Source organism: Oncorhynchus clarkii, chromosome 18, assembly GCF_045791955.1.
Source record: "Oncorhynchus clarkii lewisi isolate Uvic-CL-2024 chromosome 18, UVic_Ocla_1.0, whole genome shotgun sequence".
Taxonomy (NCBI): Eukaryota; Metazoa; Chordata; class Actinopteri; order Salmoniformes; family Salmonidae; genus Oncorhynchus; species Oncorhynchus clarkii.
Window position 1 is genome coordinate 50,055,259 of NC_092164.1, and position 22,547 is coordinate 50,077,805.

General features: G+C 42.3%; 1 protein-coding gene across 2 annotated transcripts in view; it reads left to right on the forward strand.

Annotated features, from left to right (window-relative positions):
• The window catches only part of LOC139372698 (adenylate cyclase type 2-like), an 86,124-nt gene that overhangs the window by 25,141 nt on the left and 38,436 nt on the right, over positions 1 to 22,547 (forward strand). For both annotated transcript variants that reach the window (XM_071112486.1, XM_071112487.1), the window contains exons 3-13: positions 1,824 to 1,985; positions 8,642 to 8,791; positions 10,679 to 10,836; positions 11,735 to 11,846; positions 12,762 to 12,889; positions 14,283 to 14,441; positions 14,669 to 14,801; positions 15,026 to 15,202; positions 15,349 to 15,389; positions 20,275 to 20,355; positions 20,817 to 20,886. In XM_071112486.1, coding sequence (XP_070968587.1) covers positions 1,824 to 1,985; positions 8,642 to 8,791; positions 10,679 to 10,836; positions 11,735 to 11,846; positions 12,762 to 12,889; positions 14,283 to 14,441; positions 14,669 to 14,801; positions 15,026 to 15,202; positions 15,349 to 15,389; positions 20,275 to 20,355; positions 20,817 to 20,886 — 1,371 coding nt within the window. The remainder of the gene's footprint in view (positions 1 to 1,823; positions 1,986 to 8,641; positions 8,792 to 10,678; positions 10,837 to 11,734; positions 11,847 to 12,761; positions 12,890 to 14,282; positions 14,442 to 14,668; positions 14,802 to 15,025; positions 15,203 to 15,348; positions 15,390 to 20,274; positions 20,356 to 20,816; positions 20,887 to 22,547) is intronic.

Sequence of the window (22,547 nt, forward strand, 5' to 3'; positions counted from 1 at the left end):
TGGACAACACAGACTTTCAACTCCCTTCAAAGTTTTATATAGGGTTGAGATCTGGAGACTGGCTAGGCCACTCCAGGACCTTGAAATGCTTCTTACGAAGCCACTCCTTCATTGCCCGGGTGGTGTGTTTGGGATCATTGTCATGCTGAAAGATCCAGCCATGTTTCATCTTCAATGCCCTTGCTGATGGAAGGAGGTTTTCACTCAAAATCTCACGATACATGGCCCCATTCATTCTTTCCTTTACACGGATCAGTCGTTCTGGTCCCTTTACAGAAAAACAGCCCCAAAGCATGATGTTTCCACCCCCATGCTTCACAGTAGGTATGGTGTTCTTTGGATGTAACTCAGCATTCTTTGTCCTCCAAACACGACGAGTTGAGTTTTTTACCAAAAAGTTATATTATATGACATTCTCCCAATCTTCTTCTGGATCATCCAAATGCTCTCTTGCAAACTTCAGACGGGCCTGGACATGTACTGGCTTAAGCAGGGGGACACATCTGCAGCATTTGAGTCCCTGGCGGCGTAGTGTGTTACTGATGGTAGGCTTTGTTACTTTGGTCCCAGCTCTCTGCAGGTCATTCACTAGGTTCTGGATTTTTTTCCTCATTTTGTCTGTCATAGTTGAAGTGTACCTATGATGAAAATTACAGGCCTCTCTCATCTTTTTAAGTGGGAGAACTTGCACAATTGGTGGCTGACTAAATACTTTTTTGCCCCACTGTACATATACTCCACTTTAGACACCCCTCCTTCTCTCTAATCCTTACATTTTATGGTTCCACAGGAAGAGAGTAACAGGATAAGAAACCATTATTTCTCCCATCAGGGCATCTGACCTGACCTCCTGACCTCAACCCCTCCTTTGCCTAATCCACAGATGTCCTCTCGTATCACCTATCGCACTCCCGTGACTCTCTCCCATCCACCCAGCACATTCCACAGCCACTCTGTCTTTCTACAGATCTCAATCCTTTATGTACTATGCGTCTGATCTATCATGTCTTTAATATCTTAATGTTCAAAGTTAACCACGAATCCGACAATGTTAAATTGTCTCCCTGTAATGTTCAATGGGAGAATCTCAATTTGTTTTGCTCTCCTCCGTCCTCTCCTCTCCACTTTGAAACAGGTCAAAGGTAATCGAGGAGCAGAGGCGAGAAGAGGAAACGTGGAAACAAATGCGCTTGTTTGAAATGAGACCATCCTTCTCCATCATCAAAGGATGTTTAAAGGGGTGGAATCCCACAATAAATGTGTAAAGTGATAAAAAATGAATTTAGCAAGATATTTTAATGCTAAAAGGATAAGATGCGTATCATTTAAAAATGTGTGCATGCTTTTCTCCTTCAAGAAAACAACAGCTGATTCAAAGAGGGTGTGGTGGATATAATGTGAGGATAACCTTGTGCATCCTCTGCCGAAGTAGATAATCGAGGAGGGGAGCAGACTCCCTTGTTTGCCTACTAACGAATTGACACTCTGCTTGACCACTCAACCACTTTCTGGGTCACGGAGGAGAGGAGGACTGAGGAGTCAAGGAGAGGACAAACTTTTCCCCAATTGAGAATCTCCCTATGACTTCCTACTTTTTGTGATGTAACATGTCAAAGTGTCCCCCCTGTTTTATCCTGTGTCTTCCTCTCTCTTAGGTCTCCTTCTTCCTGTTCATAGTGTTTGTGGTGTAACATGTTAAAGTGTCCCCCTGTAATATCCTACGTCATCCTCTCTCCCAGATCTCATTCTTCCTGTTCACACTGTTTGTGGTGTAACATGTTAAAGTGTCCCCCTGTAATATCCTTTGTCTTCCTTTCTCCCAGGTCTCCTTCTTCCTGTTCATAGTGTTTGTGGTTTACACCATGCTGCCGTTCTCCATGAGAGGAGCAGTCATAGCCAGCATCATCACATGTTTATCACACACAATCACACTCAGTGTGTGTCTGGCGTCTACTGCAGAGGCCTTTGAACCACTGGTGTGGCAGGTAAGAGAACACACACACACACCTTTGTTGAACACATACACACATGCACGAATGCAAAGTGATGGATGAGTACACACACACACACACACACACACACACACACACACACACACACACACACACACACACACACACACACACACACACACACACACACACACACCATGTATCTGATGCCTCTGCCGTGACAACAATAGCAGTATTATCAGCAGCATTCTTTTTTTACTAAAGAAATGCTTATTATATCCCCCTAGAGTCTAAGGGCCCAGGGCTGGGTGTCTACTAAGCTATCATATGGAATTGTTTTAACATGGTCATACCAAGGATAATTTAGCTATTTGATTTAGAATTGTAGGACCCTTGTAGAAATCCCCACAAAATATATAAAAAAATATTTGATGAAACACTGAATTTTTTGCCTTACTGCTATTAGCCCATAGAAACGCATTGAATAACAAATTCCCACATGGAAAACCAGATAGTCAAACATTTTATCAAAAGGAAGTCATTTTTAAAGTGTCTGTTCTGTATCTGAGATATAAGAAAGCTCAGGATTTATTTCATTTTTTACTGTCGAATTACCTGTATACCTTTTTTTACATGGAAATGCCCTGTTCACTTCCATACATTTTTTGGCCCATGTACCGGTTTACATTCAGACGAGTCCCGTGACACTTGTGGGGGTCGTAGAGCAAAACAGAAAAACACCATCGTGGGCGTGAGAGTCTCATCATGTAGCCCAAACCGCTCGGACGCTATAGGCGTTTTCGTGAGAAGACCGATTTTCTGATGTCTCCTGGTCTGACAAACACGCCATAGCTCGACCACCTTTCACCTCAGATGGAATTGAGACGCAGACCATGCAAAAAAGATATCTCTAGCTTAAACAGACGGATTTGGATGGGGATTTAAAAATTATTATTATTATTTATTATGTCTCAAGGGGCACACGGGGGCCCTCAAATGGAGAAATTATTGTATTATTATTTATTTATTATATATGTATATTTGTGTATTTACTTTTTATGCACAGCTCATGAGGCCCCTTGATGATGTGAGGCCTGAGGCAATTGCCTCTTCTGCCTAATGGTAAGTCAGTTTGAGCTGTGGATGATGACTCATACCTTTACAGAGTGCCCTCGAACAGAGCTGGAATAGCTGAGTGTGTGTGTGACTCATTGAGACCCATTCTATCCAGCACATTGGCATTTATTGAGATGACTCATGTACTGGAGGCAGCTCTGCAGATTGGTCTCTAGCTGGAACAGCCGTAAAGTCATCAAATCTGACTTTAAACCTATCCCTAACCTTAACCACACTGCTAACCCTAACCTTTAATTAAGACCCAAAAGCTCATTTTTATGAGCCTATCAGCTTTGCCTGGCCTACCTAGCAGAAACCACTCAGTTTTGACTCAGGGCAAGACTCTTGACAAGAAACGTAAAACTGCTTCTATCCAGGGTCTCTCTCTCTCTCTCTCTCTCTCTCTCTCTCTCTCTCTCTCTCTCTCTCTCTCTACTCTGTGTGTCCTCAGTACACTCTTCATTACCAGAGTAGAGCTCTCAGTCTAAATGAACTGTCCTATAAAGACTGACTGGGGCCGGGGATAGAGGCTGAGCCTCTGTCCCAAATAGCATCATATTCTCTATGGGCCCTGGTCAAAAGTAATGCACAACATAGGGGATAGGCTGCCTTCTGGGATGCAGCCTTTGAATAAATTAACTGAACACAATAACCTGCTCTACAGAAGCTAGCTAGGTCAGTGGAGCTACAACAGGCCTTAGTGGTCATTATGTCTGTGCTGCTGGTCAATGCTAACAATATTAGTGCCTACGCAGAAATAAAAGGCTAGGATGTTGCTCACAAAGTCTGTCACATACCTGTGTGTGCAGGCAGGCAGGCAAGTGCACATGCAAACACAGGTACACACACACACAGCCACAGCCAGTCTCAATCCCTCTCAGGTAAACAAACGTGTATGTGTTTGTCTGTGCGTGTGTGCGTGCGTGCGTGCGTGTGAGCAGGTACATGCCTGCCAAGCGTGTGACAGACTTTGAAGGGTGCATGTTTGTGTGCCTGCATACACACACACACACACACACACACACACACACACACACACACACACACACACACACACACACACATACATACACACACACATACACCATGGTTTACTGGAAAAACCCTTTGGAGGTCTCTGTAAATAAACGTAAATGTAATAAACGTACTTATTGCCTGGTCTTCTAAAGACCTGTGTCTATTTATTTACAGGGCTTTGATGAGCCTGATGTTGACCTAGTGGGGAACTAAATGAACAAGATGTGTGTACTAGGGCAGGTTTATAGGGCAATAATGTGTTATGGAGTTGTATAGATGGACATTGAGTGATTAGAATATGGGAGACTGCATCTGCACTGGCGTCAGACACTAACCTTATCTTTAGGAGTCTCATCTTCGTGTGTGTTAGAGAGAGGGAGGAGATGAGAGAGAGATTTGTATTTCTCTTGATTGAGTCATTCACAGGTGACTCTTTCAGGATTTGACTCAAGTCTCCAATAGCATCTGTGTTCTTCTATACCCCTGCTTTTCCACCAGCTGACCATTGTGAAGTTGCATCCTGTCTGTATGAGGCTCAGTTAGGGGGTCTCTCTGATGTGTGATGCCACTGGGATTGCCAGAGGTGAGACCAAGTCACTAATAATATTCAAGTCACAAGCTAGTTTCAAGTCTTAATGTCTGAGTATCATGTCGACTCAGAAGTAGAACGGGTCAAATCTCGAGTCAAGTCCAAGTCGTGCATTCTAAGTTGAGTCTCGAGTCGAGTTTAAAAAAATCTATGCATGCAATGTCTTGTTCAACTACAAATTGTGACCTGGGGACTATAAGGTTCTCTCTGACATTTTAGTCAGAAATGAGTTAGATACATATAAAACAAATCTTTAGATGGTTCTTCATATGTCTGTGGAGATTTCTGAAAAAGTACATTTTATGTCAAAACTAGTTCTATCTGCATAAATCCATTTGAACTTGGCGCTTCAAGCCAAAATATGCAATCCAATCACAAGCCTGCACAAATACAGATGGACCAATCAGAACACGTCTTTGCCTTGTCCCTCTAAGTATGGTCTAGCTAGTCTAGCCAGCAATAATGGCCCGCAAGCAAAAAAACAACGATGTCAGGAATCTTCAAGTAAATTATGTTGTCACATCGTTTTTCAGTGATGACAGTAATTTGTCTGACGATCATAATACATTTCTTAATGTATTTGATGATGTGTTCTGACTATCTTTGTAAAATAGCATGTAAATCTTAGTGGGGCAAACACATTTTTCTGGGTGGATGCACGCCAGCAAAGCCACTATACAACTAAGCACTAAACATTACAAATGATGTGGGTGAGACACATGGGCTACTAACAGCTTACAACACAACATACACTTAGTATTACTTTCTTGGCTACAGTATACATATCTCTGTTGCATATTACATTATTTATGCAGCAGCATACAAGACATTTTTGGACTCACTTTGTTGTGCTGTGCTCACTTGAACAGGAAGGTGACGCAGAGGTCCTTCTTGTGGGCTCCAGAAAGAGGCCTGAAATCCCAACTTAGAATTCAGAGTTGGATGACCGTTAAAAATGATTTTCCGTATTTTCCCAGTCAGACCTAGTTTTATCCGAGTTCCCAGTTGTCTTGAACACACTGAAGTCTGAGATTTTCCAGTTCTGAGTTTCCAGTTGTTTTGAAAGTGGCAGAAGTCATGCTAGATTGATAGCATGGCCAATGTATTCAAACTTTCCTAGCCCATGGCATTACCCCCTTATTTTGTGATATCCAATTAGTAGTTACGATCTTGTCTTATCGCTCCAACTCCCGTACGGACTTGCCAAAATTTGAGAGCCAAGCCGCACTGCTTCTTGCTCACTTAACCAGGAAGCCAGCCGCACCAATGTCTCAGAGGTAACACTGTCAAACTGACAACCGGAGTCAGCTTGCAGATGTCCGGCCCAACACATGGAGTCGCTAGAGCCCGATGAGACAAGGGCATCCCGGACGGCTGAACCCTCCCCGAACCCGGACTACGCTGTGTCAATTGTCTAGCTTGCTAGCTAAGATTTTGAAAGTATGATGTTGACATGATCAGTCCAATCAAAGCTACAGTAGATATAACGTGATTTGACATCATTTTATCTGTGGCCAATGATCTTGAGCCTTCTTGGATGGGCACTTCTAATGTAAGTTCACGGCAGCACCCAAGGGGCTTTTTTTGAATTTTCTAGCTCTACCCGTAGATTTTGCGGCGACGTAGTGTCCCCATGAGTGACAGAACACTGAGCCAATCACGGCGCAGCTAGGGAACATTACCAACCCCTACGCTCAGTGTTTTCCGCTGGCTGCCCCACCACCACAGACGACACTGAACTAGGCTGAAACACCTGCATTTTGGAGCTGCTCTACTTAAGAAAGCAAAAAAGAGACCATGTTTGTATGCGGCTATTAACTCAATGATGATTTATTTTTGACATTGTTTGCAAATGGATACGTGAAGCATATTAATGCTAAAATAACATGCAAAACAGGAAACAAATAAAAAAAAAACAGGCGTCACTGGTCTTCTTAAAAACTGAACATGTCTAACTCAGAAGAGTCAGCTGGAACCTTATAGCTGAACCCAGATTGACATGTCTGAGCCATAAGGTTCTATCTGAGATTGCACACCCCTACAAAAACGGATGTATAAATGTCGCAGGACTTTGATACTCTGTACTTTAGATACCTTTAAGGTGAGGACCTTAATGGGTTATGAATGAAGAATTCACTACCAAAAAGTTCTGAAATCTGGGATGTGAAAACTTTGATGCTAAATATCTCAGAACTATGCTTTGCGCAGATAGAACCTTATTGTCCCAAGGTCACGAAATGTTTGTCTATTTATTGAGGCTACCAGAGAGCCCTTTTCATATTTTTTTCTACAGAACATTTTTATTATATAATAATATAATAACAAATTCAAAATGCAAGCATCATAAGTAAATGATACATTCCAAGCAATTTTGGCATAACAAAAGACCACCCATTGCTGGTGAGCTCGCAAAGTAAACAGATAATATGCTTAATCAAGTTTTGGAGCTGCATATTTATTTATGGCAATCTTCTCTCCCTACAATTTCACGGTGGCGCTGCACCTGATCTTATAAGCTGTACATCAAATCATCCCTCTATTCGCTTAACGTTTTGATCCGCGACCCCCCTAAAAGGAGTGGTTGAAAGCTTGAGACCACAGCGCCCGACAAGCACGCAGGGCGAAAAAGTGCGCACAGGATGAAATGAAAAAGAACGCACAATCGCTGAGCAAAGGTGTCTGTCATTACAGCCATAAACGGTGATGCATTTTGAAAACGCAAGATACATAAATAAACAGCGTTTCACACCTGCGTTTTGAGCTTAAAGTCATTACTGTTAGTAGTCAATGTCAACTAGGGATATCATGTCACATTGTCACTTCTCTGGAGTCCAGACCTAGTAGGATCATACGGCCTACCTCTGTGCAACGGGAGTTGCAGGATCATACAGCCTACCTCTGTGCAACGGGGGTTGCAGGATCGGAAGGAAAGCATGATCTGTCTGTAGCCTTTTTCTTCCTCACAAATATCGTAATTAGTTCGCCAGAAAATGTTACATCTTCATCCCATAGCTACGTATTGAAGGCAGTGTGAAGTTACAGCTATCACTGAGGTATATCATTTTTTATATATATATTTTTTTAAATATATTTATTTTTATATATATATATATATATATATATATATGTGTGTGTGTGTGTGTGTATATATCATTATAACACACCCAAACTAGGCCTATCTGAAATATGATCAATGAAATCACCAGGTAGCCTATTGTTCTGGCAAAGATGCGTCCATAGCAGGTTGCTAAACTGTATTTATATGGATAATATTAACGTAGGTAGGCAGGATACTGTGTTAAACCGGATATAATAAAACAAGCTCTTTCTTGTCACTAAACTGGATATGTGAGCCCGCCTTTTTATTGGTTCTGAAACAGATGTTTTTTTAGACAAAATGTGGTGCATTGCCGTACGTAGGTAGCCAGATCGAATAAGCAAAGCGACTGTTGATTGACAGTTTTCTGGTCCAATCAGAGGGCCCAGTGTGAGTTTCACTAGACGATCTTCTTTTTTTGCAAGGAGAGGGGAGGGGAGGGTAGGACTGGGAGAACGTGCTACACTGTCTCTGGATGTGTGGAGAATAGCCTAATCCGCTTAGACTATGTGCCACAAAATGAGTGCCAAAACGTTACAAAACCTGGCCACATAATTTTAAGTAATCAGTCTCAAGTCAAAGTCGAGTCCCGAGTCTTGAGGCTCCAAGTCGACTCCAAGTCACAAGTTATTGAATTTTCAATAAAGTCCAGTCTCAAGTCATCAAATGTCAAGTCATGTGACTCGAGTCCACATCTAAGGTGACTGCATGCACAGCGGATGCGATGGAATGCTATTGGTTGACTGGTAAAATATACCAGTCTGTGAGTAATATTTCTTTTCTAGGAGGACTAATTGTATTGTATTCTCTTTTCTTTTCTTATTCCCCTCCTCTACCCTATACCCTATACCCTTTCCTTTCCTTGATCAGATCCTGGCTAACATCATTATCTTTACGTGTGGTAACCTGGCGGGAGCGTACCATAAGCACCTGATGGACCTGGCCCTCAGACAGACCTACCAGGACACCTGCAACTGCATCAAGTCCCCCATCAAATTGGAGTTTGAGAAACACCAGCAGGTAGGCCTGCTAGACGCAGACATAAACATAAACATCCCTACACTCTTAGAAAAACGTCTATCTAGAACCTAAAAGGGTTCTTTGGCTGTCCCCATAGGAGAACCCTTTGAAGAACCCTGTTTGATTCCAGTTAGAAACCTTTTGGTTCCAAGTAGAACCGTTTTTGGTTCCATTTAGAACTCTTTCCGCAGAGGGTTCTAAATGTAACCAAAAATGGTTTAACCTGGAACCAAAAAGGGTTCTCCTATGGGGACAGACGAAGAACCCTTTTTTCTAAGAATGTACACACACATGCATGCACACAGACAGCGTATAAAGCATATTAAGTATTGTGTGTGTGTGTGTGTGTGTGTGTGTGTATGTGCATGTGTGTGCGTGTGTGTGTGGGGGGGGGGGGGGGGCGCCGTGGGGGATGTGACTCATAAATGGGGCTCAGTAAAGAGTAGAAAGTAGAGAGGGCCATTATATCCTTCACAAACCACAGGCTATTTTTCCTAAAAACACAGAGGCAAATTAACACACTTACACTTGCATGCACGTACAAACACACACACACACACACACACATACATACACACATACACAAACTCTGAACCCATTTCCTAAAACACAGCAGCAAATTAACTCCAGAATAGGTTTGGGGACTGGATGGGGAACTGGATGGGATTGGTGGCTAAAAATAGACTTGGCTTGTTAACCTCCACTGTCTTCCCTCACTCCCTCCCTCGCTCTCCTCTCCCTCCATACAACTCTGAATTGAAAAAATTGTTGATCTATTTTGTTTAGGAAATTATGTTTGTGTTTTTTACAAAAACAAAAATCACCCAAAAATCATAATCTCCTCACATTGAAATCCAGTCATTAATACATAGATATTAATGTCACCTTAATGTCACTGCGTTAAGGCATTATAACGCATGGCTGATTCTTACCTACCACCACATCCTCTGTTACTCTTAGAAGCTGGAACTAGAGTAACTACATGATTTGTAGTTTATACATCACTTAAAATGACCCGTTGAACTAGTGTCCTAAAGGGCAGGTCAGGGTTGAGAAAACGATTATTGGCATAAGTAAATGGAGACTTATAATCATGTTCATGACAGTAGAAACTGTAGGAAATGTATTGATTAAATGAGATGAAATGATATGTGTTCCTAGAGTTGAGCAGGTACCACATCTAAATGTTTGCTTCCCTTCCCAGACTGCTGCTGGAGAGATAATTGACCACGTTGTGATGAGTGCTAGTCAGTCTGATTTATACTCACTGCAATCAAGGCCTACTGCAATCAATGCAAACACACACACACACACACGCACACACACACACACACACGCGCACACACGCACACACGCACACACATGCACATGCACACACACACACACACACACACACACACACACACACACACACACACACACACACACACACACACTCACGCACACACACAGACAAGGTTAATTGCAGACTGTGAGTCCGGTACATTTCCTGCCATTTAAAAGAGACTAAACACAGTGAATCAGAGGAGGCTGGTGAGAGGAGCTATAGGAGGATGGGCTCATTATAATGGCTGGAAAGGAAGAAATGGAATGATATCAAACATATGGAAACCACATTTTTGACTCTGTTCCATTTATTTAATTCCAGACATTATAATGAGCCCATCCTCCTATAGCTCCTCTCACCAGCCTCCTCTGCAGGACATATATTTTAGTAACCTTCCATTAGTATTACTGTTATTACCCATCGAGAGGCCTGGTCCTGATACTGAATTATGCACTCATAAATATCAGTCTGTGTGTGTGTATGTGTATGTTTTGTGTGTGTATGCGTACCTAAAGCAGTTCATTTGGACTTCACAGGACTTATCCTCTCTCTCACAACAGGAAAGGTTACTGTTGTCCCTGCTCCCGGCCCATATCGCCCGTGTGATGAAGGCAGAGATCATTCAGAGATTACAGGGACCAAGGGACAGGGACTTCGGCCGGGCAGAGGGAACCAACAACTTTCACAACCTCTATGTCCAACGACACACCAACGTTAGGTAAACATCTGTCTCTACTCTACTCTACTCTACTCTACTCTACTCTGCTCTGCACTACACTACACTACTCTCCTCTCCATAGGTCATCTATGCTGTGCCCTGTTTGTGTTATTTGTGTTCCTTAGTGTTCTGTAGTGATACTGATATGCTCAGTTAACCCAGGCTCCAGTCTACTGGATTCTATTGGTGATTACTGTTGAAATAGAGAGTCAAGTAGATCCTATATACATACAGTCAATGATCTCCTTCTGCAGATTGAAAGACAAGAAGCTCAACTGAACTCCAATCTGTAGTCATAAGGCCAGTCAAATCATCGTCTATGTATTGAAACTCTATTGGGTTGTTGTTAGTAATGCCTTTTCCATCATGGTGGTAGAACTGAGAGGGATGTAGCAATGTCCTCAGTTTGGAGTGGGTCTCACAAGTTTGTCTGCATGCAAAATCATCTGTCTGTGTGCGTGGATATTTCTCAATAGTGTAGAGCTCAGAAGTAGTTTACCATTGACCTCTATGATTATAGCTAATGGGTTTTCAAGGACTGAGATTCTCCCAGGCAGTTGGGAATGACTGCACCAAAGATGGTTGCTGTCCAACGTCATGTGGTGCTGAAAGGCAGCTCTTATTCAGATTCTGACTGCATAGCTGTCGCTGTCCTTGGTGCTGAAATCTCAGATTAGAGGAGAAAAGAAAAAACTGCTGGGCCTTTTACTGAATGGGTATTCCTCTGTCACTTCTCTCTCTCTCTGTAGTATTCTGCAGAGCATAAGAAAAGAAAGAGAGAAGGAAAGTAGAAGACACTTGTTTTTTACTTTGTTTTAAGCCCTTTGAATCTCTTCCCTCTCTCTCTCTCTCTATCTATCTCACTATCTCTCTGTATCTCTCTCTCTGTTTGTTTCAGTATTCTGTATGCAGACATAGTCGGGTTCACTAAACTGGCTGGTGACTGCTCACCCGGAGAACTGGTGCACATGCTGAATGAATTGTTCGGCAAGTTTGACCAGATCGCCAAGGTAATGTTACACACACACAGAGGGATGACACACACAGAGGGATGACACACACACGGATGTACACATGCTAGCACACACACACATGGACACACTCACACAGACAATCTAGCACACTATACCACATTAAGGTAGTTGTGCGTAATATCCGTGGGAAGTTTTCTCTCTTGCTGATCTGTCTGCTGTGTTTTCTCGGATGGAGTGTTAGCTGTTGATTCATGTCAGTACAGCTACAGGCCAACACACACGCACGCACACACACACACACACACACACACACACACACACACGCACACGCACACACACACTGCCTAGTGCCCCAGCAATTTGTTTGTTATATAATAGACAGAGGAGTATGGATGTTTGGGCATTACTGTAAGCAGCCTCACATCTAGTGGGAGTGTGTTTTGGTCATCGTTGTGTGTGTGAGAGGGCATTAGCACATCTGTGTAGGTGTACGTGTTCACTAGGGATGCACAGTAATGTAGTTCCACAAGCTATGCAAAGTTCCTACAAAGTTGATGAAAAGTAGATTTTTGAATATGGTGGTTTATGGCTATTTGCATAATCTGTAAACCCCAGGTCATATTTGGATTTTCTTTGGATTTCTTATATTTTATTTAGACAAAGTAAGTTTTTTATTCTGATTCTGAAATTCTCTCTTTCCCTCCCTAGCTCTGTGCATCTGTTGCCCCCTCTCCCTATTCCTCTCCCTACTAACTCATGTCTCTCTCTCCCTCTCACCTACTCTCTCGCTCTCTTCTTTTCTCTCTCTCTCTCCTTTTCTCTCTCTCTCTCTCTCTCTCTCTCTCTCTCTCTCTCTCTCTCTCTCTCTCTCTCTCTCTCTCTATCTCTCTCTCTCCCGCTCTCTCTCTCTTTCCCTCTCTCTCTCTCACTCGCTCCCGCTCCTCTCTCCAGGAGAATGAGTGTATGCGTATAAAGATCCTGGGTGATTGTTATTACTGTGTATCAGGCCTGCCAGAGTCTCTACCACACCATGCAGGCAACTGTGTCAAGATGGGACTGGACATGTGTGAGGCCATCAAGTAAAACACCAGCTCTCTGCTTTCACACATGCACATTTAACACACACAAACACACATACAACACACACACACAAACGTACATACAGTTGAAGTCGGAAGTTTACATACACCTGAGCCAAATACATTTAAACTCAGTTTTTCACCATTCCTGACATTTAATCCAAGTAAAAATTCCCTGTCTTAGGTCAGTTAGGATCACCACTTTATTTTAAGAATGTGAAATGTCAGAATAACGTTTTGGGTAGCCTTCCACAAGCTTCCCACAATAAGTTGGGTGAATTTTGGCCCATTCCTCCTGACAGAGCCTCCTTGCTCACACATGCTCTTTCAGTTCTGCCCACAACTTTTCTATGGGATTGAGGTCAGGGCTTTGTGATGGCAACTCCAATACCTTGACTTTGTTGTCCTTCAGCCATTTTGCAGCAACTTTGGAAGTATGCTTGGGGTCACTGTCCATTTGGAAGACCCATTTGCGACGAAGTTTTAACTTCCTGACTGATGTCTTGAGATGTTGCTTCAATATATCCACCTAATTTTCATCCCTCATGATGCCATCTATTTTGTGAAGTGCACCAGTTCCTCCTGCAGCAAAGCACCCCTACAACATGATGCTGCCACCCCTGTGCTTCACGGTTGGGATGGTGTTCTTCGGCTTGCAAGCCTCCCCCTTTATCCTCCAAACATAACGATGGTCATTATGGCTAAACAGTTCTATTTTTGTTTCATTATCGGACTGTAAACAATTGTTAGAAACATTACTTGTGTCATGCACAAAGTAGATGTCCTAACCGACTTGCCAAAACTATAGTTTGTTAACAAGAAATATGTGGAGTGGTTGAAAAACAAGTTTTAATGACTTCAACCTAAGTGTATGCAAACTTCCGACTTCAACTGTATGCACTAGCAGACACACGCACACACACACACACATGCACGAGCACATGCACACACAAACACAGGCATGTAGTCATATACAAACACACACACACACACACACATGCACGAGCACATGCACACACAAACACAGGCATGTAGTCATGTACAAACACACACACACACTCATACACAGGCACATAGACACGTACAAACACACACGCTCACACACAAGCCTCTATCCCAGCCAGACTGGGTCTCAGCTGTGTGTGAGCTGTAGTGCAAATACAATGTGAAATAGTGATGATAAACTAATCCTCTCCAGTGCGCCAGCGGGCTAAACACACACACACACACACAAACACACAAACACACACACACACACACACACACACACACACACACACTACGCATTCACTCAGACAACCTTTGTCCTGAGACACACACACCCAAACTCAGAATATTTTTCACCCAATAGAAAAAGCAGAGGTTCATTTGAGGTTCTACACTTTTACCTTAGGAAGGTGCGGGATGCTACTGGGGTTGACATCAATATGCGAGTCGGGGTGCATTCTGGGAACGTGCTGTGTGGCGTCATCGGCCTCCAGAAGTGGCAATACGATGTCTGGTCGCATGATGTCACTCTAGCCAATCACATGGAGGCAGGGGGCGTGCCAGGGTAAGATCAACCAATTCTGTTGTTTCTTGAAATATTTCCCAAGAGATATTTGCATTCACAAACCATTTAGCTTATGTTTATTAATCACCCTCCACCTCTTCCTCTCTCTTCCTTCCTCCCTCTCTCCACCTCTTCCTCTCTCTTCCTTCCTCCCTCTCTCCACCTCTTCCTCTCTCTTCCTTCCTCCCTCTCTCCACCTCTTCCCTCTCTCTTCTCTCCTCCCCCAGGCGTGTCCATATCTCCTCAGTAACATTGGAGCATCTGAAGGGCTCCTATAAGGTGGAACCAGGGGAGGGACAAAGTAGAGACTTTTACCTGAAGGAACACGAAGTCATCACCTACCTGGTCATCAACCCCAAAGTGAGACGTTAGAATGTGGTCCAAAGGTGGTCCAAACACAACCACAGATATAACATACTCTAAAAACTCACGTTTATAAACTACCGATTTATTGGGTATATGCTACTGTTTATAATACATAAAAACTGCATGAAGCTGTTTGCTTGATTTGAGAAATAGATCTTAGAGAAGATAAAAAGGGGGGGGGGGAGTTATACTGCTCTCCATTTTGATTGGTTCACCAGGCTGAGAGGCGGAGCCCCCACCTGTGTACACGTTCTCGTTCTACATTGGACGGAGGGAAGATGAGGGCATCGGTCAGAATGACTCGATACCTGGAGTCGTGGGGGGCGGCAAAACCCTTTGCTAACCTACACCACAGAGACAGCATGACTACTGACAACGGCAAGATTAACACTACTGTGAGTAAACACACACACACACACACACACACACACACAAACACACACACACACACACAAACACATTGATACACACACACACACACACACAAACACATTGATACACACTCGTGTCCAGCCTCACCTTCTGCGATTGTGTGTTTCAGGATGTTCCAATGGGCCAGTATCACTACCAGAGAAGAGAGAGGTGAGACTTTACCCCTACAGATCAGTCATCTTTACTCTACACCAGACTTTACCCCTACAGATCAGACATCTTTACTCTACACCAGACCACCAGACTTTACCCCTACAGATCAGTCATATTTTCTTTACACCAGACTTTACCCCTACAGATCAGTCATCTTTTCTTTACACCAGACCACCAGACTTTACCCCTACAGATCAGTCATCTTTACTCTACACCAGACCACCAGACTTTACCCCTACAGATCAGTCATCTTTACTCTACACCAGACCACCAGACTTTACCCCTACAGATCAGTCATCTTTACTTTACACCAGACCACCAGACTTTACCCCTACAGATCAGTCATCTTTACTCTACACCAGACTTTACCCCTACAGATCAGTCATCTTTACTCTATACCAGACCACAGACTTTACCCCTACAGATCAGTCATCTTTACTCTACACCAGACTACCAGACTTTACCCCTACAGATCAGTCATCTTTACTTTACACCAGACTTTACCCCTACAGATCAGTCATCTTTTCTCTACACCAGACCACCAGACTTTACTCCTACAGATCAGTCATCTTTTCTCTACACCAGACCACCAGACTTTACCCCTACAGATGAGTCATCTTTACTTTACACCAGACTTTACCCCTACAGATCAGTCATCTTTACTCTACACCAGACCACCAGACTTTACCCCTACAGATCAGTCATCTTTACTTTAGACCAGACCACCAGACTTTACCCCTACAGATCAGTCATCTTTTCTCTACACCAGACCACCAGACTTTACTCCTACAGATCAGTCATCTTTACTTTACACCAGACCACCAGACTTTACCCCTACAGATCAGTCGTCTTTTCTCTACACCAGACCACCAGACTTTACTCCTACAGATCAGTCATCTTTACTTTACACCAGACCACCAGACTTTACCCCTACAGATCAGTCGTCTTTTCTCTACACCAGACCACCAGACTTTACTCCTACAGATCAGTCATCTTTACTTTAGACCAGACCACCAGACTTTACCCCTACAGATCAGTCATCTTTACTCTACACCAGACCACAGACTTTACCCCTACAGATCAGTCATCTTTAATTTACACCAGACCACCAGACTTTACCCCTACAGATCAGTCATCTTTACTTTACACCAGACCACCAGACTTTACCCCTACAGATCAGACATCTTTACTCTACACCAGACCACCAGACTTTACCCCTACAGATCAGTCATATTTTCTATACACCAGACTTTACCCCTACAGATCAGTCATCTTTTCTTTACACCAGACCACCAGACTTTACCCCTACAGATCAGTCATCTTTACTCTACACCAGACCACCAGACTTTACCCCTACAGATCAGTCATCTTTACTCTACACCAGACCACCAGACTTTACCCCTACAGATCAGTCATCTTTACTTTACACCAGACCACCAGACTTTACCCCTACAGATCAGTCATCTTTACTCTACACCAGACTTTACCCCTACAGATCAGTCATCTTTACTCTACACCAGACCACCAGACTTTACCCCTACAGATCAGTCATCTTTACTCTACACCAGACCACCAGACTTTACCCCTACAGATCAGTCATCTTTACTTTACACCAGACCACCAGACTTTACCCCTACAGATCAGTCATCTTTACTCTACACCAGACTTTACCCCTACAGATCAGTCATCTTTACTCTATACCAGACCACAGACTTTACCCCTACAGATCAGTCATCTTTACTCTACACCAGACCACCAGACTTTACCCCTACAGATAAGTCATCTTTACTTTACACCAGACCACCAGACTTTACCCCTACAGATCAGTCATCTTTTCTCTACACCAGACCACCAGACTTTACTCCTACAGATCAGTCATCTTTACTTTACACCAGACCACCAGACTTTACCCCTACAGATCAGTCATCTTTACTCTACACCAGACCACAGACTTTACCCCTACAGATCAGTCATCTTTAATTTACACCAGACCACCAGACTTTACCCCTACAGATCAGTCATCTTTACTCTACACCAGACCACCAGACTTTACCCCTACAGATCCGTCATCTTTACTTTACACCAGACCACCAGACTTTACCCCTACAGATCAGTCATCTTTACTCTACACCAGACCACCAGACTTTACCCCTACAGATCAGTCATCTTTACTTTACACCAGACCACCAGACTTTACCCCTACAGATCAGTCATCTTTACTCTACACCAGACTTTACCCCTACAGATCAGTCATCTTTACTCTACACCAGACCACAGACTTTACCCCTACAGATCAGTCATCTTTACTCTACACCAGACCACCAGACTTTACCCCTACAGATCAGTCATCTTTACTTTACACCAGACCACCAGACTTTACCCCTACAGATCAGTCATCTTTTCTCTACACCAGACCACCAGACTTTACTCCTACAGATCAGTCATCTTTACTTGACACCAGACCACCAGACTTTACCCCTACAGATCAGTCGTCTTTTCTCTACACCAGACCACCAGACTTTACTCCTACAGATCAGTCATCTTTACTTTAGACCAGACCACCAGACTTTACCCCTACAGATCAGTCATCTTTACTCTACACCAGACCACCAGACTTTACCCCTACAGATCAGTCATCTTTACTTTACACCAGACCACCAGACTTTACCCCTACAGATCAGTCATCTTTACTCTACACCAGACTTTACCCCTACAGATCAGTCATCTTTACTCTACACCAGACCACAGACTTTACCCCTACAGATCAGTCATCTTTACTCTACACCAGACCACCAGACTTTACCCCTACAGATCAGTCATCTTTACTTTACACCAGACTTTACCCCTACAGATCAGTCATCTTTACTCTACACCAGACCACCAGACTTTACTCCTACAGATCAGTCATCTTTAAATTTACACCAGACCACCAGACTTTACCCCTACAGATCAGTCATATTTTCTCTACACCAGACCACCAAACTTTACCCCTACAGATCAGTCGTCTTTTCTCTACACCAGACCACCAGACTTTACTCCTACAGATCAGTCATCTTTACTTTAGACCAGACCACCAGACTTTACCCCTACAGATCAGTCATCTTTACTCTACACCAGACCACAGACTTTACCCCTACAGATCAGTCATCTTTAATTTACACCAGACCACCAGACTTTACCCCTACAGATCAGTCATCTTTACTCTACACCAGACCACCAGACTTTACCCTTACAGATCAGTCCTCTTTACTCTACACCAGACTTTACCCCTACAGATCAGTCATCTTTACTCTACACCAGACTTTACCCCTACAGATCAGTCATCTTTACTCTACACCAGACCACAGACTTTACCCCTACAGATCAGTCATCTTTACTCTACACCAGACCACCAGACTTTACCCCTACAGATCAGTCATCTTTACTTTACACCAGACCACCAGACTTTACCCCTACAGATCAGTCATATTTTCTCTACACCAGACCACCAGACTTTACTCCTACAGATCAGTCATCTTTACTTTACACCAGACCACCAGACTTTACCCCTACAGATCAGTCGTCTTTTCTCTACACCAGACCACCAGACTTTACTCCTACAGATCAGTCATCTTTACTTTAGACCAGACCACCAGACTTTACCCCTACAGATCAGTCATCTTTACTCTACACCAGACCACAGACTTTACCCCTACAGATCAGTCATCTTTACTCTACACCAGACCACCAGACTTTACCCCTACAGATCAGTCATCTTTACTTTACACCAGACTTTACCCCTACAGATCTGTCATCTTTACTCTACACCAGACCACCAGACTTTACCCTTACAGATCAGTCCTCTTTACTCTACACCAGACTTTACCCCTACAGATCAGTCATCTTTACTCTACACCAGACTTTACCCCTACAGAACAGTCATCTTTACTCTACACCAGACTTTACCCCTACAGATCAGTCATCTTTACTCTACACCAGACTTTACCCCTACAGATCAGTCATCTTTACTCTACCCCAGACGTTCACCCCTACAGATCAGTCATCTTTACTCTACACCAGACTTTACCCCTACAGATCCGTCATCTTTACTCTACACCAGACCGCCAGACTTTACCCCTACAGATCAGTCATCTTTACTTTACACCAGACCACAGACTTTACCCCTACAGATCAGTCATCTTTCCTTTACACCAGTCATGTCTTAAGAACATCCAAGCAGGATATAATATTGATCAACGTACTCATATTGTTGGCATCGCTGTACTGTATGTTCTGAATACAGAAAATTGCCTGTCGTTATTGTTCGTATATCAAAAGGTATTAAAGAAGGCTTTGATGGGTAAGATCATTCAGGCCTAACCTTGGTTTAATATTATGACTGTTATGTTATTGGTTGTGTAGAACAATACACGGTTGATGTCACTATTTCCTGTGTCAAGACTGTCTAACCATCTGAGTAATGTTGTTCTCTCATCCTCCTCCAGGAATAGATCTATCTATATACACCAACCTATGGCTCCTTTCTACACCACTATAGATTCCATTACAGATGTAGGACCTTAGTTTCAGCCAGTTTGCTACAGCAGCAAAATAATCCTGCAGCAACAGGAAATGTGAATTATTACGTGGATATTATTTTAGGAGTTGCTAAAAAAATGTCTTAAGGGAAAATCAAGTCTGAAATTTCAATGTGGAAATTACAAACTTCCGAAGCTTTTTTAAACCTCAAATGCACTACAAGTTTTACATTTCCTTCATTGCAGGAAAGTTCTCCTGGAACAGGGTGATCAAATTAAGATCCTAGATCGGTGCATGATTCCTATTCATTACAGGTCTATCTATGTTTGTCCTTGAGTATGCTGTATCTTGTTCTTCCCCTCAGGACTAAATCTCAGAAGAGACGGTTTGAAGAGGAACTGGAAGAGAGGATGATCAGAACCATCGACGGCATCAACTCACAAAAGTTAGTACGACTACACACCTGCTTTATTACTAGAACAGTGACAGCCATGTTGTTGTTATGCATCATCAAGTGTGGTAGGTGCTTCACATTGGTGGTAGATGAGGTGAATTCCCCACCTTCTTAACTAAAGCTCTTTGAGACCTAGTGAAAAGCCTGTTGTATAATCCATTCATTATCATTTGTATGAAGCTCTTAGTTCAGTACCTTTTATGTGACAAGTGGATTTACGTTAAATTCAATTCAATTATGGAGTGCAGATACTTAAATAGCAACATAAAATAACAGACGAAAGAATAGTTATTAAAAACATGACGTGTAATGGGGGGGAAAAACGTCCCAATTGCATTGAAATGATGGTTGGAAGGGAGGAAATTGTGAGGTGTCTTGTTTAATATCACTGATGAATTGCTGGTGTCTGTGTGAACCGCTGTCTGAGTGTCTCTGCGTTCTCTTCTCTGTAGGCAGTGGCTGAAGTCTGAGGACATCCAGAGGATCTCACTCTTCTTTCACAACAAGACTTTGGAGAAGGAGGTGCTGTAGGACAACACAGCACTGCAGTTCAGTCAAATGCAATTGAAAAATGAAAATGTCATATTCTGCCAGTGGCCCACTGCTGCCCCCAGACAAAAATGCAGTGACTCCATAAAAAAAAAGATGATTGCTGTGAAAGTTAGAATGTGTTAGAGAGTTAGAATGTGTTAGAGAGTTAGAATGTGTTAGAGAGTTAGAGAGTTAGAATGTGTTAGAGAGTTAGAATGTGTTAGAGAGTTAGAATGTGTTAGAGAGTTAGAGAGTTAGAATGTGTTAGAGAGTTAGAATGTGTTAGAGAGTTAGAATGTGTTAGAGAGTTAGAATGTGTTAGAGAGTTAGAATGTGTTAGAGAGTTAGAATGTGTTAGAGAGTTAGAGAGTTAGAATGTGTTAGAGAGTTAGAATGTGTTAGAGAGTTAGAATGTGTTAGAGAGTTAGAATGTGTTAGAGAGTTAGATAGTTAGAATGTGTTAGAGAGTTAGAATGTGTTAGAGAGTTAGAATGTGTTAGAGAGTTAGATAGTTAGAATGTGTTAGAGAGTTAGAATGTGTTAGAGAGTTAGAATGTGTTAGAGAGTTAGAATGTGTTAGAGAGTTAGAGAGTTAGAATGTGTTAGAGAGTTAGAATGTGTTAGAGAGTTAGAATGTGTTAGAGAGTTAGAGAGTTAGAATGTTTTAGAGAGTTAGAATGTTTTAGAGAGTTAGATAGTTAGAATGTTTTAGAGAGTTAGAATGTTTTAGAGAGTTAGAGAGTTAGAATGTGTTAGAGAGTTAGAGAGTTAGAATGTTTTAGAGAGTTAGAATGTGTTAGAGAGTTAGAGAGTTAGAATGTTTTAGAGAGTTAGAATGTTTTAGAGAGTTAGAATGTGTTAGAGAGTTAGAGAGTTAGAATGTGTTAGAGAGTTAGAGAGTTAGAATGTTTTAGAGAGTTAGAGAGTTAGAATGTTTTAGAGAGTTAGAATGTTTTAGAGAGTTAGATAGTTAGAATGTGTTAGAGAGTTAGAGAGTTAGAATGTGTTAGAGAGTTAGAGAGTTAGAATGTGTTAGAGAGTTAGAGAGTTAGAATGTGTTAGAGAGTTAGAATGTGTTAGAGAGTTAGAATGTGTTAGAGAGTTAGAGAGTTAGAATGTGTTAGAGAGTTAGAATGTGTTAGAGAGTTAGAATGTGTTAGAGAGTTAGAGAGTTAGAATGTTTTAGAGAGTTAGAATGTTTTAGAGAGTTAGATAGTTAGAATGTTTTAGAGATTTAGAATGTTTTAGAGAGTTAGAGAGTTAGAATGTGTTAGAGAGTTAGAGAGTTAGAATGTTTTAGAGAGTTAGAATGTGTTAGAGAGTTAGAGAGTTAGAATGTTTTAGAGAGTTAGAATGTTTTAGAGAGTTAGAATGTGTTAGAGAGTTAGAGAGTTAGAATGTGTTAGAGAGTTAGAGAGTTAGAATGTTTTAGAGAGTTAGAATGTTTTAGAGAGTTAGAGAGTTAGAATGTTTTAGAGAGTTAGAATGTTTTAGAGAGTTAGATAGTTAGAATGTGTTAGAGAGTTAGAGAGTTAGAATGTGTTAGAGAGTTAGAGAGTTAGAATGTGTTAGAGAGTTAGAGAGTTAGAATGTGTTAGAGAGTTAGAATGTGTTAGAGAGTTAGAGAGTTAGAATGTTTTAGAGAGTTAGAA